The 16,183-nt window shown below is 44.8% G+C and overlaps 1 protein-coding gene and 1 long non-coding RNA gene across 2 annotated transcripts in view; one reads left to right on the top strand and one right to left on the bottom strand.

Moving 5' to 3' along the window:
• Positions 1 to 13,834, top strand: part of LOC140500027 (uncharacterized) — a 68,553-nt gene extending 54,719 nt beyond the window's left edge. The window contains exons 3-4 of the long non-coding RNA XR_011965609.1: positions 6,071 to 6,229; positions 13,746 to 13,834. This is a non-coding gene — a long non-coding RNA (uncharacterized lncRNA). The remainder of the gene's footprint in view (positions 1 to 6,070; positions 6,230 to 13,745) is intronic.
• CACNA1A (calcium voltage-gated channel subunit alpha1 A) overlaps positions 1 to 16,183 on the bottom strand; it is a 251,895-nt gene that overhangs the window by 29,145 nt on the left and 206,567 nt on the right. The window contains exons 33-38 of the mRNA XM_072602188.1: positions 15,682 to 15,747; positions 13,761 to 13,876; positions 13,214 to 13,364; positions 12,464 to 12,591; positions 9,725 to 9,821; positions 6,935 to 7,040 (exon numbers count right to left, since the gene is read on the bottom strand). Coding sequence (XP_072458289.1) covers positions 6,935 to 7,040; positions 9,725 to 9,821; positions 12,464 to 12,591; positions 13,214 to 13,364; positions 13,761 to 13,876; positions 15,682 to 15,747 — 664 coding nt within the window. The remainder of the gene's footprint in view (positions 1 to 6,934; positions 7,041 to 9,724; positions 9,822 to 12,463; positions 12,592 to 13,213; positions 13,365 to 13,760; positions 13,877 to 15,681; positions 15,748 to 16,183) is intronic.

Genomic DNA, 16,183 nt, shown 5'->3' with positions numbered 1-16,183 from the left:
GTGTAGTTGGAATCTAAACCCAGATCTCTACTGTCCCTAAGACCCGTATTCTTTCCACTGTACCACATTGTGTCTACTCTGCTGTAGAGGGCATTCTTGGTCAGGTAAAGGTTACTAGCTAGTGGCTTCTGGAATTGTTGTTCAGTTGTTCAGTCATGTCTTATCTTTGTAACCTCATGGACCATAGCATACCAGGCTTTTCTGTCCTCCACTATCTCCTGAAGTCCGTCCAAGTTCATGTTTATTGCTTCCATGGCACTATCTACCTATCTCATCTTCAGGAATCCCCTTTTCCTTTTCCCTTCAATCTTTCCCAACTCCAGGGTCTTTTCCAATGAGTCCTGTCTTCTCATTATGTGGCCAAAGTATTTAAGCTTCAGTTTTAGTCCTTCGAATGAATCCGCCTGAATTAACTTCTTTAAGTATTGACTGAGTTGATCTCCTCACTGTCCAGGGGACTCTGAGAAGTCTTCTTCAGCACCGCAGTTCTAAAGCATCAGTTCTGTGGTGCTCAGTTTTCCTTATAGTCCAATTCTTACAGCATACATTGCTACTGGAAAACCCATAGCTTTGACTACACAGATTTATGTTAGCAAAGTGATATCTCTGCTATTTAGTATACTGTTCAGATTTGCCATAGCTTTCTTTCCAAGGAGCAAGTGTTTTTTTAAAATTTCATGGTTATAGTTGCTTATCTGCAGCGGTCTTTGCGTCCAAGAATATAAAATCTGACACTGATTCTATTTCTTCTTCCTCTATTTTCAAGGAAGTGATAGGACCAATGACCAAGATCTTAGTTTTTTTTTATTTTAAGTTTCTAGGCAGCTTTTATACTCTCCTCTTTCACCCTCACCAAGAGACTTCTTAATTCTTCTTACTTTCTGCCATCAGAGTAGCATCATCTTCATATCTGAGATTGTTGATATTTCTCCCATCAACCTTAATTCTGGGTTTTGATTTATCCAGTCTGGCATTTCACATGATGTACTCTGCATAAAAGTTAAACAAACAACGTGACAATATATACAACCTTGTTGTATTCCTTTCCCTATCTTAAATCAATTAGTTATGCCATGTTTGGTTCTAACTGTTGCTTTTTGGCCCACATACAGTTTCCTCAGGAGACGAGATGATCTGGTACTCCCCTCTCTTTTGAGAACTTTCCATATTTTATTGTGATCCACACAGTCAAAGGCTTTAGTGTAGTCAATGAAGCAGAAATAGATGTTTTTCTGGAACTCCCTTACTTTCTCTATAATCCAGTGAATGTTGGCAATTTGGTCTCTCGTTCCTTTACTTGTTCAAAAACTAGCCAGTTCTTCTGATAATTCTTGGTTCATATATTGCTGAAGCCCAGCTTGCAGAATCTTAAGCATAACCTTGCTGGCATGTGAAATGATCATAATTGTTTGGTAATTTGAACATTCCTTGGCATTGTCCTTCTTTAGGATTGAGACATAAACTGATCTTTTCCAATTCAGTGACCACTGTTGAGTTTTCCAAATTTGCTGTCATATTGTGTGCAGCACTTTAATAGTATCGTCTTTTAGGGTTTAAAGTAGCTCAGCTGGAATTCCATCACCTCCACTAGCTTTATTGTTAGCAATGCTTCCTAAGGCCCACTTGACTTCTTTCTTCAGGATGTCTGGCTCTAGATCAGTAACCACACCATGGTGATTATCTGTGGAGTTAAAATCTTTCTCGTATAGTTATTCTATATGTTCATGTCATCTCTTTTAAATCTCTTCTACTTCTGTTAAGTCCTTAGCATTTTTGTCTTTTATCATGCCCATTTTTGCATTAAATGTTCCCTTGTTATGTCTCATTTTCTTGAAGAGCTCTCTGGTCTTTCCCATTCTATTGTTTTCTTCTATTTCTTTACATTGCTCCATTAAGAACACCTTCTTATCTCTCCTTTTTATTCTCTAGAATTCTCTATTCAGTTGCGTACACCTTTCCCTTTCTCCCTTACTTTTTCCTGTCCTTCTTTCCTTAGCTATTTGTAAAACCTCATCAGAAAGTCATTTTGTTTCTTGCTCTTTTTCTTTGGAATGTTTTTTGTTGCTGCTTCCTGTACAATATTGTGAATCTTTGTTCTTTAGGCACTCTATTTACCACATCTAATCTTTTAAATCTATAAATCTATTCATCCTCATATTCATAAAGGCTATTACTTAGGTCATAACTATATGGTCTGATGATTTTACCTACTTTCTTCAATTTAAATCTGATTTTTTTAAGCAAGAAGCTCCTGATCTGAGCCACAGTTAGCTCCAGGTTTTATTTTAACTGACTGAAGAGACTTTCTCCACCTTTGGTTGTAACGTATATAATCAATCTGATTTCATCATTGACCATTTGATGCTATCCATGTGCCTTTTGGGTTGCTGAAAAAGAGCATCTGCTATGACCAGCAAGTTATCTTGACAAAACCCTCCTAGTCCCTGCCCTTCTTCATTTTGTACTCCAAGGCCAAGCTTTTCTGTTATTCCAATTTTCTTTTAATTTCCTACTTTAGCATTCTACTCCCCTATGATGAATATGGCATCTTTCTTTTGGCGTTTCTTTTACAAGATGTTGTAGGTCTTCATACAACTGGTCAACTATGGCCTCTTCAGCCTCAGTGGTTAGAGCACAGAGCATAGATCTGTGCTCCATCTGATGGTCAATGGTTTGCCTTAGATTTGAACACATCTGATTCTGTCATTTTTGAGATTATGCTCCAGTACTGCTTTTCATACCCTTTTATTGACCATGAGGGCTAATCCGTTTCTTCTAAGGGAGTCTTGCCCACAGTAATATATCTAGTGGTCACCTGAAATAAATTCACCTATTCCCATCCATCTAAGTTCACTGACACCTAAGATGTCAATGTTTAATCTTTCCATCTCCTGTTTGACTCCATCCAGCTTACCTTGATTTATGGATCTTACATTCCAGGTTTCTATGCAACATTGATCTTTACAGCATTGGGCTTTCCTTTCATCACCAGACATATCTGCAGCTGAGCTTCCTTTCAGCTTTGGTCCAGCCCCTTCATTAGTACTGGAGCTACTTGGACTTGTCCTCCACTCTTCTCCAGTGGCATGTTGGACACCTTCCGACCTAAGGGGCTCATCTTCTGATGTCATTTCTATTATCATTTTAATACTGTCCATGGGCTTTTCTTGGCAAAGATACTGGAGGGGTTTGCCATTTCCTTTTCCAATGGATCCCCTTTTTGCCAGAACTCTCCACTGTGATCTGTCCATCTTGGGTAACCCTACATGGCCTACCTCATGATTTCATTGAGCTATGCAAGCTCTTCCACCACAGCAAGACAGTGATCCAGGAGTAGGGCCTCTTCTGACTTTTGAGACTCAGGAAGGTGCTCTTTGTAAGCTCTACTTTCTTATTCCCCTTCCTCATTCTCCTCTTCCTTCAGCCCCCATCATCTTTCACTTTATTTATTACCCACCCTGGACCTTGTGGCCAGTGACATTAGTACTTACACCTGCCTTGCCAGTTCTCAATTCTGAGTAACATCTTCTGTCTGGTTTTTTTTACTCCTAAGCTTCTTAAAAGTTGCAAAATAGTTGATTGGGTTCACTAGATTTATGTTCTCTAGTGGTAGCTGGGCTTTCCTTCTACTTATCTGGTCAAATTTCTGTCTCATCCTCTCACCTTTTTCTTTTCTTCAACTTCTAAACTTGATTCCTTTCCAGCTGACCTGGACTCTTAATTTTTTAATACAGAGGCTGACTTGAGTTCTCCATACTTCCATCCTCCCCCACACCCCCCAAATCTTTCTTCATCATCATGCATCCTCCTCTTTCTCCTGGGCTTTCATGGATAAGAAGAGCTTCAACTTTGCTGAGACAAAGCCCTCTACCATCTTCTTTGGCTATTGCTTCCATCTTCTGTTTGCTTCAGAGGCAGCTAGGTGGGTTCTAGTGGATTATAAAATGCACCTGGAGTTAGGAAGACCTGAGTTCAAATCCTGTCTCAGGCTTGTACTAGTGTGACCAATGACAAGTCACAACTCCTGCCTCAGTTTCTACATCTGTAAAATGGACATAATAATAGTACCCACCTCCCAGATTTATTGTGAAGGTAAAATGAGATATCTGTGTTATATAAATGCTAGCTAGTATTATTCAGGATCTTGCTCTGCCAATTGTTATCTCTCTCTCTCTCTCTGATATTTTTCAGCTCTCCTTCTCCACTGGTTCCTTCCTCTCCTTCTACAGCCATGCTCAAATCTCCCCAATTCTAAAAAGTAAACAACCCAATCCAGTCTTTTCCTCCATTCTGCTACTTCTGTGAGCTAACCCTTCTAACTTCACCTCCCTTTTGCTACCAGACTTCTCAGTCATCTCCATGTCCTTTATCACCTGCTCATTAACTCTGGCTTCTGTCCCTACTGCCTTTCCCAAACCATTCTCCTCAAGGCGCCTAGCAGCCTATTTGTTGCCAAACATTCATTGCCTCATTCTCTGCAGCAACTAACATTGTGGGCCTCCCTGATACCCCCCAGCCACTCACCCACTTCCACCACTCCTTATACTTCTTTCCTGCCTGGGCCTCTATTACCCTGTCCCATCCTGGCCTCCTCCAGTCCCTGATCTACCTTTGATTTCTCCTAAGTCACAGCTCTGATGAGATCTGTTTTGTTCAGCACTAATTAGCAGCTCCTCAGGGTTCATGAAATAAAACCTAAGCTGAAGGTGTTACACAATCTAGTCCAGTCTGCATTTCTATGTCGATGTTAGGCATATTTGAAAGAGTGCTGAGGTGGGAATCAAAACCTCTAGGTTTGAATGCAGGCTCAGACACTTACTAGCTGTGTGACCATGGGCAAGTCACTTCACCTCTGTCTGCCGTCGTTTCCTCATCTGTAAAGTAAGGATCATCATCTTTGTATTGCCTACTTCACGACATTATTGTGAAAAAAGTGCTCTGTAAGTTTTCGGATACCACATCAATGGGACTTCTTATTCCATCCAGGATGGATATTCCCCAGACATACCTTGTACTTTCTCAGAGGAGACATTTGCCACCTGCTAAGATTCAAGTCATCCATCAAGGCCTAATTCTAGTGCCTCCTTCAAGCTTTTCTGATCATACACGTTGGATCCTCTGGCTTCTTCTTCAGACTCCTGTAGCATGACCTTGGTGGTTCTCCTAGGGCATTCATCACTGCTTTGCATTAGCAGTGTGTGGACATTTGCTTTCTTCCCTAGTTAGACTATGAGCCCCTGGACAGCAAGGATCTTCTCTTACCCATCTCTGTGTTCTTACTGTCTCTAGGACAGGAGGTGTGCAGTAAATATGTGGTGAATGAAGATGGAAACTATAATGTAGTATAAAGTATAATGGAGTAGTATAATCTTTTAAAGAAACACTGCCCTCTTCTGATGAGCACACTCATGTCTTCCAGAACCTAAAACACCTTTTTCTTAACCACATTATGTCCCTGAGCTACCCTATCCGTGACTCTGTCCTTTCTCTTCCTACCAAACTTTTGACTTTACCACTTATATTTGCTGACTTTCAAATATATACAGTAATTCAGATTAGGCTAACACAGGTGGTACGTTTTGTTAAGTAAGTCTATTCTTTAATGTCTAGATAAAAATGAGTATTATGTTGGCCTATATGAATATTGCTTCTAGGTGCTATGGATTGAATCTGGGCCTGGAGTCAGGAAGACCTGACCACTAGCTGTATAGCCTTAGGCAAGTCACTTAACCTCTGTCTATCTATAAAATGGAGATAATAACAACACCTGCCTCAAAGGGTTGCTGTGAGGGTCAAAAAAGATAATATTTGTAAAGTGCTTTGCAGACTGCCCAGCACATAGAAGGTACTATATAAAAGCTAGCTGTTATTATTTTTATCCTAACATACATAAAAGCATCTCAGGTAGGTTGAAGATTATCCACTACAATCTTGTTTTTACTTAAGCCCTCATCTTCCAAGTCAGCTAACACTTTTCTTCCTGTAGCTGAACCCTGCTCAGTGCATGAGATGTGCTTTCTCTTAAGCAGTGGAGATGTGTGGCACTAAGCTACCTGCACTCTCTTTCCAGGCTGTTGGCTAATCACTTTGGGCATAAGGACATACCTTTGCCAGATGGATGGATGCCTGGGGTTATGGGTTATGGGTGCAATGTATGGCTATGGAAGAGAATGAAGCAAACAGGTGCCACCCAGGTGGACATGAACGAGCAGCTTTGTGCGCCAACTAGGTGAGTTGCCCAGGTAACTCTGGCTTCAGACCAAGTGTTGCATAAATGATTACAATCATCCACACCAGAGGGCATAAGGTGCAAGTTTTTACTAAAGTGACTGTCCTTCATCACACTCCAAAGACAAACATTTTCTTTAAAGGCAGGGATCCCAGAATGTCAGCTCAGTAGGTTTTCTCTCCAAGGGGAGTATGAAAGAGTCTAGCAAAGGTCCTGCTATGTACCCTGCAGAATCAGGGGCAGTGCATAGGTCTCTGGGGTCCAACTGCTATCCCTAATTTCCTCATTATTTCCACCACTGCTTAGAAGATGTTTCCTGGGGAGGTCCCTATGTCACCTCGATTGAATACTCTCTTTTCTAGGAGTTTGGGGTATTTGATGCCCCTGTATGAGTCTTCCTATCTCTCCTTCCTTCTCCTGTCCAACCCATTTATCCACAGCCACCCTCCTGAGAAAGGTGTTTTTCAGGTAGTCAGTGGGATCTTTGGGTAGAGACACTGTCCCCCCAAAACATGGACTAGGGCTTCTGGCATGAAAAGTGCAACACCTATGACCCTTTTGTGTGGGTTCAGTCAGGACTGTCTATCAGCCCATTGGGTCTCAAGGTGGTCACTGGACATCTCCCCACAAACCCTCCTGCCTTTCAAAGGATCAGGGCCATGGCTTAGCGTTGGTGCCTCCCATTTCTCTCACCCCTTCTTTTACCTTTGGCAATTTTAATGTCTAGGGCTGTCCGGATCAGGGCCATGAGAGTAGAGTTGAAATGAACTGTGTTGTCATCTGCAACAGGCAAATCCATTCGCAGAAGTCTCTGCGGAGAGTCAACATGGAGCTAATCAGCCCAGTGCCCCTCTTATTGTCCCCTGTGTCCTCAACCCCCTCCAGGATGCATTTCAAAAATCAAAGAGCAACAGGAAGAACTCTGTGGTGGGCCAGGTATCTGGAGGTTATCCAAGGTCCCCATTTTTTCTGGTGAAGGGAGACCCAGGCAGTGGCCAGCTCTTGGGCTCCTATCTTGTGTCTAAGAGGAGAGATCACTCCTCTGTGGTGGTCTGCTTAAGCCTTAATGCCTTCTGCATCCTTTGCATGAGTCAGGGAATGTCTTCTGTCTGTAAGCACCTTTAGTTATCCTCGTGAACCCAGCAATTGTCCCCTGCAATCTGTGGACCCACCCCACACCATTACCCCCAGGTCTTCCTATGTCCTGGCCCAACAGAGTTCTCCCTGGATGGCTCGATTCAGATCAAACTCCAAAGAAAAAGAGAACATGTCTGGAAGCCTCACAGACCCATTTCTGGGTAGTACATGCAGGCCGCAAAGGCAGAGGCAGAAGCACAGAGCACGTGGGCCAAGGGATGGGCAGGAATGCCCTCCAACTTGGGCCAGACTGCGTAAGATTGGAGCAGACCATCACACGCTACATTCCCTCTGAGAAGATGCTCAGTGCGCACGCAGGTGGGCAGGCAGGTGGATGGTTACACAGGCCACTGGCCCTAGGGAGGAAGGAGGTGGGGCCATGCAGGGCATGCAACATGGAACACCAAGCACCACACAGCAGCCATGGACAAGGCGTCACAGACAGGAAAGCATCCACATGGAATCTCGAGACTCATTCATAGCTCCCATAGGGATCAGTATTCAGTGACAGGTCCAGATTTCGGCTCAGTGCAATGGTGAGGGTGGGAGTGGGGGTGGGGGTAGGGTCTGTTCCCTAGGTCCCAGATAAGGGCACTATTCCAAGGGACTAAGTGGTGTGGGCAGGAGGGATGGCCAGGTCAGGCTGTAAGTGTCATGGAGATGGTGTTGGGGTGTGAGGCCCACCAGGGGATTAAGACATCGAGCCCACCGTCCTTAGTGGAGCAGTTAGCAAGAAACAGGAAAATGAGGAGTTAGGGTTGGGAAATCCAGAGACATGAATCCAGCCAGGGAGGAGAGGGATCATCCCAGAGACTATGAGGAAGAGAGAGACAGACAGAGAGAAGAATGCAAGAGTGGGAGCTTAAAGCGGAAGAGACACAGACTCAGAGGCAAATATGCGGGTGTTCAGGAACCAGGAAAAGTAGAGAAAGACCAAGAGAGGAGAGATGAGACACAGAGGAGAAGCAGCCACTGCATCTGAGATGGAAAGTGGCAAAAATCTCAAACACTGAAAGGCAGATGGCATTGGCTGCCACGCAGTGGCATGAAAGTGACACGGAAAGAATGAAAGTGAATCGGGACCTGAAGAGAGGGAAGGATGAATGAGGAAGGCAGGGGAGAGAAGCTGTGAGACAGGCTAGAACTGCATTGACAGAAGGGGCTGGAAGGGACACTGTGAAGGGGAGGGAAAGGGAACAAACCAAGGTTAGGGTTATTAGGGTCATTTGTCAGGGGGCTATTTTCTTTCTTTTTTTTAAAGTTCCAGAATCTTAGATAGTTACTGTGGCTTATCTGAAAAATCTGTCTTTGGAGAGATGGGAATCCCAGGGTTATTCATGCAGGGCCCAGAGAGGAGGTTTGCTTGAGGTCTGCAGGGTGGGGAGGTTAGGGGGATGGACTTTAGTTCAGAAACCCAACTGAAACCTCAGAAAGGTCCTACCTCAAAGGCTGCCTGGAATTTTCCCCAGTCCCCTGCTGCAGGCTCTCTCTGGCTGGGGGAATTCTTTTCTCCCTGCAGCATGCACAGGGCCCCTTCATGCACATATCCTTTACCCCTGCCCCACCCTGGGCCCTTCCTGGGAGATGCAGCATGCATATCCACAGTATCAGGGAGCCAGCCTGTCCTGGGACCCCAGCTTCGGCTTGCCCGTCTACTCTGTAACAACAAAGAAGCACATTCCAATGTTGGGGGCCGGGCATCCAGGGGGCTCTGTAAAGCCATCCCTGGGCATTGGGGTGGATGTGTGTGTGGGAATAGGGGAGTGGGAAAAAGGGCTCGGGGCTCATGGGAAATTTCCCCTTCTTCCCTTTGCTAAGTATGGTTCCAGATGATTGGCGACCTTCTTGGGGACGTCTCTGGGTTGAGCCAAGATAATCCTGTCCTGTTCAGTATCTCCATTTTGCCACAGGTTTTCTATCCCCTTCCCCACTTCTCAGGTGAGGGCTGAGGGCTGTGCAGAGTGTATGTGTGTGTGTGTGTGTGTGTGTGTGTGTGTGTGTGTGTGTGTGTGTGTGTGTGTGTGTGTGTGTGTGTGTCTGTGTCTGTGTGTGTGAGGGGGTGGGGTGGTGATTTTTGAAGGACAGTGATTGAGGGTCTGAGGAACTTGGGCTGATTCTCTAGGGGCCCCTCCCACCCCATGCTACTGGCCATAATGGAGTCTCTGAAACACAACACACTAACCAAAGAGAATGGACACAACTGTATTGGTTAAAGAAGATCATGACGATGATAATTATTTTGTTTGAGGAAAAAAAAAAGTATCAATAGAAAAAAAGATCTGGTAGGTTGTCTTTGTCAACGTTTAAAAAAAGAAAAGTGACCTTAGATTCCTTTGGTAGGGGTCAGATTTAGTCTACCTTATAAGCAACTCGGGCCGGACACTTCTTCCCCAAACCCAGGGGTGGAGACATGTGTCTGAGCATCTCATACATGTCCGGGTAAGCCATGCGGCCCCTGGCAGCACCAAAACAACAAAACCAGAACCAAAACCAAAAAGAAAAACGAAAAAAAAACCAAGAGAGGAAAAAAAACACAGAGAGAGAAGAATCACACGAGCCAAAAAAATCAGGAAAAAATAGATAGAGAGATGCAGAGAACAAGAAAATATATTTTTTAAACAAATTGAAAAGAGGGGGAAAAAATGGAAGAAAAGTAATAAAAAAAGATTACTTCACTGCTCATTGGCAGACAGAAAGAGCAAAGTCATGTTCACTTCTGCCTCTGGTTTATTGGCAAATTGGCAGGGAGGGCCTTGAAACTCTCTACCAGAAACCTGAAAACCATTTTTTCTTTAAACTTGGGCGAAGTCCCTCACCTTAGAAAGGGATGTCTCACTGGGAGAGGGAGGGACCTGGGAAAGAGGGCAGGGCTCGTCAGGAGTTGAGGGGAAAGGGAGTGGAGTCAGTGCTGGAGTCGTCAATGCAGTTTTACTCCTCCCCAAATGGAAATCCATATTAATGAGACTGTGGTTTGGGGGGAGGGGCAGTTGAGACCCTGGAATGCCCAGCTTCAGCTAACAGCAAGCAGAGATGGTGGACGGTAACTTGAGATATGCTCCATGCTTTTTGAGTCTAAGTGACTGCATTATCTTAGGCATTCTGTTTGCTAAGAGGTCACTAATTAAATGCAAGATATATCGAAAGATGTATATATATATATATATGAAATATATATATTTAGAACCAAAAGCCACATTCATTCCGTTGATGCTAGCAGGTTTTAGTGGAAATCAAACCTTGCAAGCAACCCTATGAGGACATTTCTTGCCTAAGCCGAGAGGGGGAGATATAACACGCAATAAACTGTACATATCCTTATAATGAATCCGACCGCTGTAAGAAGAATACACGGGTGTTAGTGCAGATTCTAAGGGTCAAATACAACATATACATGTATACAGACACAGCATCACAAAGAGACGTCATGGGATCATGGCCACAGAAATAAATAACGGGGCTGGAAATTCCCAGCACTGGCTCTAGACTTTTGTACTAGAGTAAAAGAACAGGAGAAATCTAACTGCACACAAGAGAATGGGGACTGAGGGGCAATGAGAATACAGTCTTTCTTGCCCTTAAGTTTTACATTTCCAGTTAAGCAAGCACACTAATGAACCAATCCAAGGGGACCTCACAGTCATCTGATTGGATAGCTCTGCGCTAGAGTCAAAACTAGTTCTGAGATCCCTGGCTCACAGGGACAGTGGGGCTGTGGAAAGAGCCCTGGGTTTGGGGTCAGAGACTCTGGGTTCACATTAACTCTGGATTACTTGTTAGCTGAGGGATCTTGGGATGGTCCCTCTCCTTCTCAGACCTTTCATCTGTAAAACGAGGGGTTCAGACTAAGTGCCCCCTGAAGTCTCTTTCAACTCTAAATCAAAGATCAAATCTATTTATACTTGCACACTTATGTGTTGGCAAACAAGCGTGCATGAGCACACACGCACACACACGCACACAAACATACCCATCCCCTGAACGAATTGGGAAAGGGTGGTGGAGTTACAACAACAAAGCACAGTCAGGCTTGTAAGGCAATCCCTTCCTGGGCCTGCAGACAATCTAAATAGCCTCTCTGGGTGAGGAGAGCTGAGGCAAGATGCTAATGGTTATCAGAAAAGTAGCTGGATGCAATTCAACTGAAATGACCTAAAGTTAAAAGAGTAAAAAGTTAATCACCAGCAAAAATCTAAATCCACTGACCCTAAGAGTTCCTGTAGACCTGGCCAGGCTCCCTGGAGGTCCCTGCCTAGGGAGTACTAGATTCCCAGGGGCTGCCATAACAGAACATCCACTCTCCCTCTCCCTGTCTAGCTCCCATGGATGAGACATGAGAAGGTCCCAATAGCCCAGGCATGGCAGGCTTCCAGTGAGGTCTTCCAAAGACCTCAGCCCTTGATCTTAAGGCCCAAGTGGGGGGATGAGTGAACCTTGCATGATGACTGGGTTGGGAATTTGGGGGCTGTGGTTACAATGGACTAGAGATACTCTACCCTGGTTTTGTTGAATAGAGGAAGGTGGTCTGGGGGAGAGAGGATGCTTGTTTTGTGAGCTATATTAGTAATGCAAAGAAGTAGAGGGGGAAAGTAAAGGGGGCAGAGGCATCAGCTTAGGGCCTTCAAGATGTGAAGCCCAAAAGCCTGCTCAAAGGGCCCTTGACCCTTGACACCAAAGGTCCATCAAGGTCTTTTAAACTAGAGCTCAGATTTGGAGGGTCAGGATCAGTTCACATTCCAGGACAAGGTGGTACTTCCATTCTTCTTTCTCCTTTGGGCCCTTCCACCTTCCCTGTAACCGTCTGACCACACAGGGCCTTTGCTTTGCCCCTACCCCAGAATGAATGTTAGTAGGAATATCATGTGGTCTAGCACCTCTCTCCTGAAGAGGTAAGACAGAGGTCCTGGAAGAAACCTTAGGCCTGTGGTCCCTTAGCTTCATTCCTCACAGCTGTTAACCTTGCCAGTGGAGCCCATAGAGCCTTGCCTGAGAAACATTCCCCCAAACTGGGAGCAGGGAGGAGATAGGGCCTTTCCCAGACTACAGCCTCCAAGGCTGAGAGCTAGGGGTAAGGCCAGAAGAGTTCAGATAATTTCTTACCAAGCTGCAGGATCATATTCAGCCCAGACACGCACATACTCATCCAGGTGGTGGGGGCCCAGGATGGAAGAGTCTCGGGTGAGATACTCAAAATTATCCATAATGACAGCCACAAAGAGGTTCAGCATCTGCAGTGGGTCAGGGTGGACGAGGCAACTTTAAGTGAGAGCCCAGAACCAAAAATGTAAAGTGATACCTGTCTCTGTCTACCCTTCCCCCTCATCTGTCTTAGAAATTCCCGTTTCTCTTCCCTTAACCTTGAGCTTCTCTTTTATTCATGTCCTCCTAAAGATTCCTTGATAATTCCTCCCTGTCCCTCCCTGCCCCTATCTCCCCACTGGCAGAGAAAAGTACCCAAGGATCTTTTCTGCAAAAAATGAGGGCCTAGCCTTCTAAGGCAGCTCCACAGATCTCTGAAGGAATTGTGGCAAATCTGTTCCTCTGGTCCTTGGCCTGTACTGCCTTAGATTAGAATTATTTTGTTTAGAACACTCTCCTACTCGATGATGACCTCCATGGGACAGATAACATGTGTTCCTTCTCTGTACATACCCTAGAGTGTTGTCAAGCATGAGGCTTTACACATTGATTAATCATTGTTTATGGATTAATTGATTAATCATTGTTTATGGAATGAATGAGGGATACTCCAGGCACAGTGCAGCAGTACAGAAATGTAGCCTCCCCCATTCCCATCCACCCCCATTCCCAGAAAAGAGTGAGGGCCAGCAGGATCTTCCCCAGACTCACCAGAAAGGAGCAGAGGAAGATGAAAGACACAAAATAAAAATAGGCAAACTCGTTCCCACACTCGGGCTCCCTGATGCCCGAGTTCTTATCGCAGGGTTTCCCACTGAGGCAGGACAGCATGATGTTATGCCATGCCTCACCTGTGGCACTCCTAGGGACAGAAGGGAAGTCAGACCCTGTTGTGCTGAGGGAGGACTGGACACTTACCCACCCCACTTCCTTGAACTTCAGCCCCCTGGCCCTGAATCACAAGCCTTTCAGCCTTCCCCATAGTTAAGGTATGAAAGGGGGACAGAGGACTCCTGATGTCACTTTTTGTGTCTCCTCTTAAAATACTACACCTAGGATTCACAACCAGTATTTGGCAGGCACAGACCGACCCAAGCGCCAGGTCACACTCAGCTCAGTTAGGGAGCTAAGGAAACAAAGAATGAAGGACCCATGCTTTCAGGCCCTGTCTCCTCTCCTCCTCTGCCAAAGAGGTCTGCATCTGGGGACTCTATCTCTCTTTATCCCTCCTGCTTCTTCCCAGGAACCTCCATTTCACCTGAAGAGGAGCATCAGGGCCTGAAAGAAGGTGCGGAAGTTGTTGTGCTCCGTGATTTGAAAATCATCATCGTCATTGTCTTCTTCTTCCACGTCGATGCCAATGTTACCAAACACCTAAGGGAGGCAAGCATTGTCAGGGAAGAAGACTGGGCTACTCCCAGGTCTGGGGTCCTCATCAGTACTTTGGAGCTTAGAGCAGGGAGCAGGGGCTGACTCCCACGGAGCTTCAGGAATTAGCGGGGTAGGAAAGGGCTAAGAATTTAATAAACACAGATCACTTTAATGCGGTATAAATGCTTAAGGGGGGCGCCAAATTAAATAGGATTCTACATCGCTACAAAGGACAGGGAAGATGAAACGGCAGATAATGATAACGTGGAAAATTTAGATAACTGGGAGAATTTCCTTTTGTGATAAGCTACTAAGGAAAACAGCCTGTCAAGAATCCAAAGTTTTAAGAAATCAGCTAGATGAAGCAAAAGACTGAGTGCTGGGCTGAGAATCAGAAAGACCTGAGTTCAAATTTCACCTTAGATACTGACTAGCTGTATAAGCCTGACCTTTGGCAAGTCACTTTGCCTGTCTGACTCATTTTCCTCATCTATTCAGTGGGGATACTAACACCACTTCCCTTCCAAGGGTATTGTAAGACTCCGAAAAGATATTTGTAAAAATGTCTTTCACATAGTTGGTACTGTAGAAATGATTATTTCATAAATCTTTTTGGAAAGAATAATACTCTAACGTTACACTTCTTTGATGTGTTTGTGATTAAAAGTCAAGAGAGATTATGAAGAATAAGCCAAGAAACAGCTAGAATTAATGGAAAATTGACCTCAAGCAAAGACTTCTCCTCCAATTTCTTCTCCTGAAACTCAGTTTTTATTTGTCTAAATTAACCCTGTGCTGCTTCTGGCAGATAGCGGAGCCACCGTGCAACCAATATCATGTAGTGGATGGAACCATCAAGCTGGAGGCTCCCTCGTACGGATGAGACAAGTATTCCTGCTATAGTCTTGTGAGGTAGGAGGAGGCAGAGGAGTACTGGGGGGATCAGGGAATAATTCATGAGGGAGGTAGCATTTGATTTAGCTTTGGAGGGTATTCTAGGCATAGGGAACAGCCGTAGCAAAGGCATGGGGATGGTAGATCATAGGGCTGTTCATAGACTGGAGCATATGTAATGTGTGTGAATGAAAATGATATGAGATAAGATTTGGGTACATCTACCCAAGGGGAAGCCATGTGCTGCATGAGACTGAGTCTGAGGCCTGCATGCTTCATTTTACTCGTCTCTATGACCTTGTAGGTCACTGGTCTATCACCAGAAAGACAATATTTTTTGTTGTTCATTCATTTCTATCATGTCCAACTCTTCATGACCCTGTTTGGGGTTTGCTTGGCTAAGATACTGGAGTGGTTTTGCCATTTCCTTCTCCAGCTCATTTTATAGATGAGGAAACTGAGGCAAACAGGGTTAAGTGACTTGCCCAGGGTCACACAACTAGTAAGAATCTGAGGCCAGATTTGAACTCAGGAAGATGAGTCTTCCTAATTCTAGGCCCAGAGCTCTACCCAGTGTGCCACCTAGCTACCAGAAAAGACAACGTGATGTAGTGAAAAGGGGACTCAGGCAAACCCATGTCCCTCTCTAGGTCTCAGATTTCTCATTTATAATAAAGTTGAATTAGATTATCTTGAAGGTCCCTTCCAGCTCTGTGATTCCATGACCTTGTGGATCTTTGAACCCATCCCCCAATCTCCAAATCTGGCATTTTATTGTCCTTCTTCTGCATAAAGTAAATGGGAAATTCCTCTCATCTAGACCCTCTGAAAACTTTAAGAGGAGGAGGAGAGAGAAAAGGGCACCCCACTTCTGGGTCAACTGAGGTTCTTGCAGACAGTAACCCACAACTCACCTGCATCCCTATGATAGCATAGATGAAGAAAAGCATGGCGATCAGAAGGCAGACATAGGGAAGAGCCTAAAGAGAAGTCAGGTGAAGACTTTTAGTTCCCCTTCCCCTGTGGTGATCCACATCTTCCTGACTTGAGAACTACATCGTCCCACATCCTCCTTCTTGGCTGGTCCTCTGCTTTTCCCTAAATGATTGGTCCTCTGGTCTTCTCTAATTGAGTGATCTAAACCTGTACTTTGATTAGATCAAATGTTTTTAGGTTTGGCCAGCACAGGTTGGGATCTGGTAGAAAGAGAAGAAGCTACTGAGGAGAGGAGAGCCTCTTACCGGGTTTGGACTTTGGACTGCCCCAGAACATCCTTGGCTGAATTAAGTCAGTGCTCCTAATGAGTAACTTCAGAATTAATGGTGGAGCTTTGCTTCCTACTTGGTATCTCCTCATCATTACTTCTACCTCTGTCATGGGAGTAGCTGACACCTGCCCACCCTTGGTCCTCATAAG

Source organism: Notamacropus eugenii, chromosome 4 (assembly GCF_028372415.1).
Source record: "Notamacropus eugenii isolate mMacEug1 chromosome 4, mMacEug1.pri_v2, whole genome shotgun sequence".
In the NCBI taxonomy this organism is placed as follows: domain Eukaryota; kingdom Metazoa; phylum Chordata; class Mammalia; order Diprotodontia; family Macropodidae; genus Notamacropus; species Notamacropus eugenii.
This window is presented reverse-complemented; position numbering and strand designations above follow the sequence as displayed.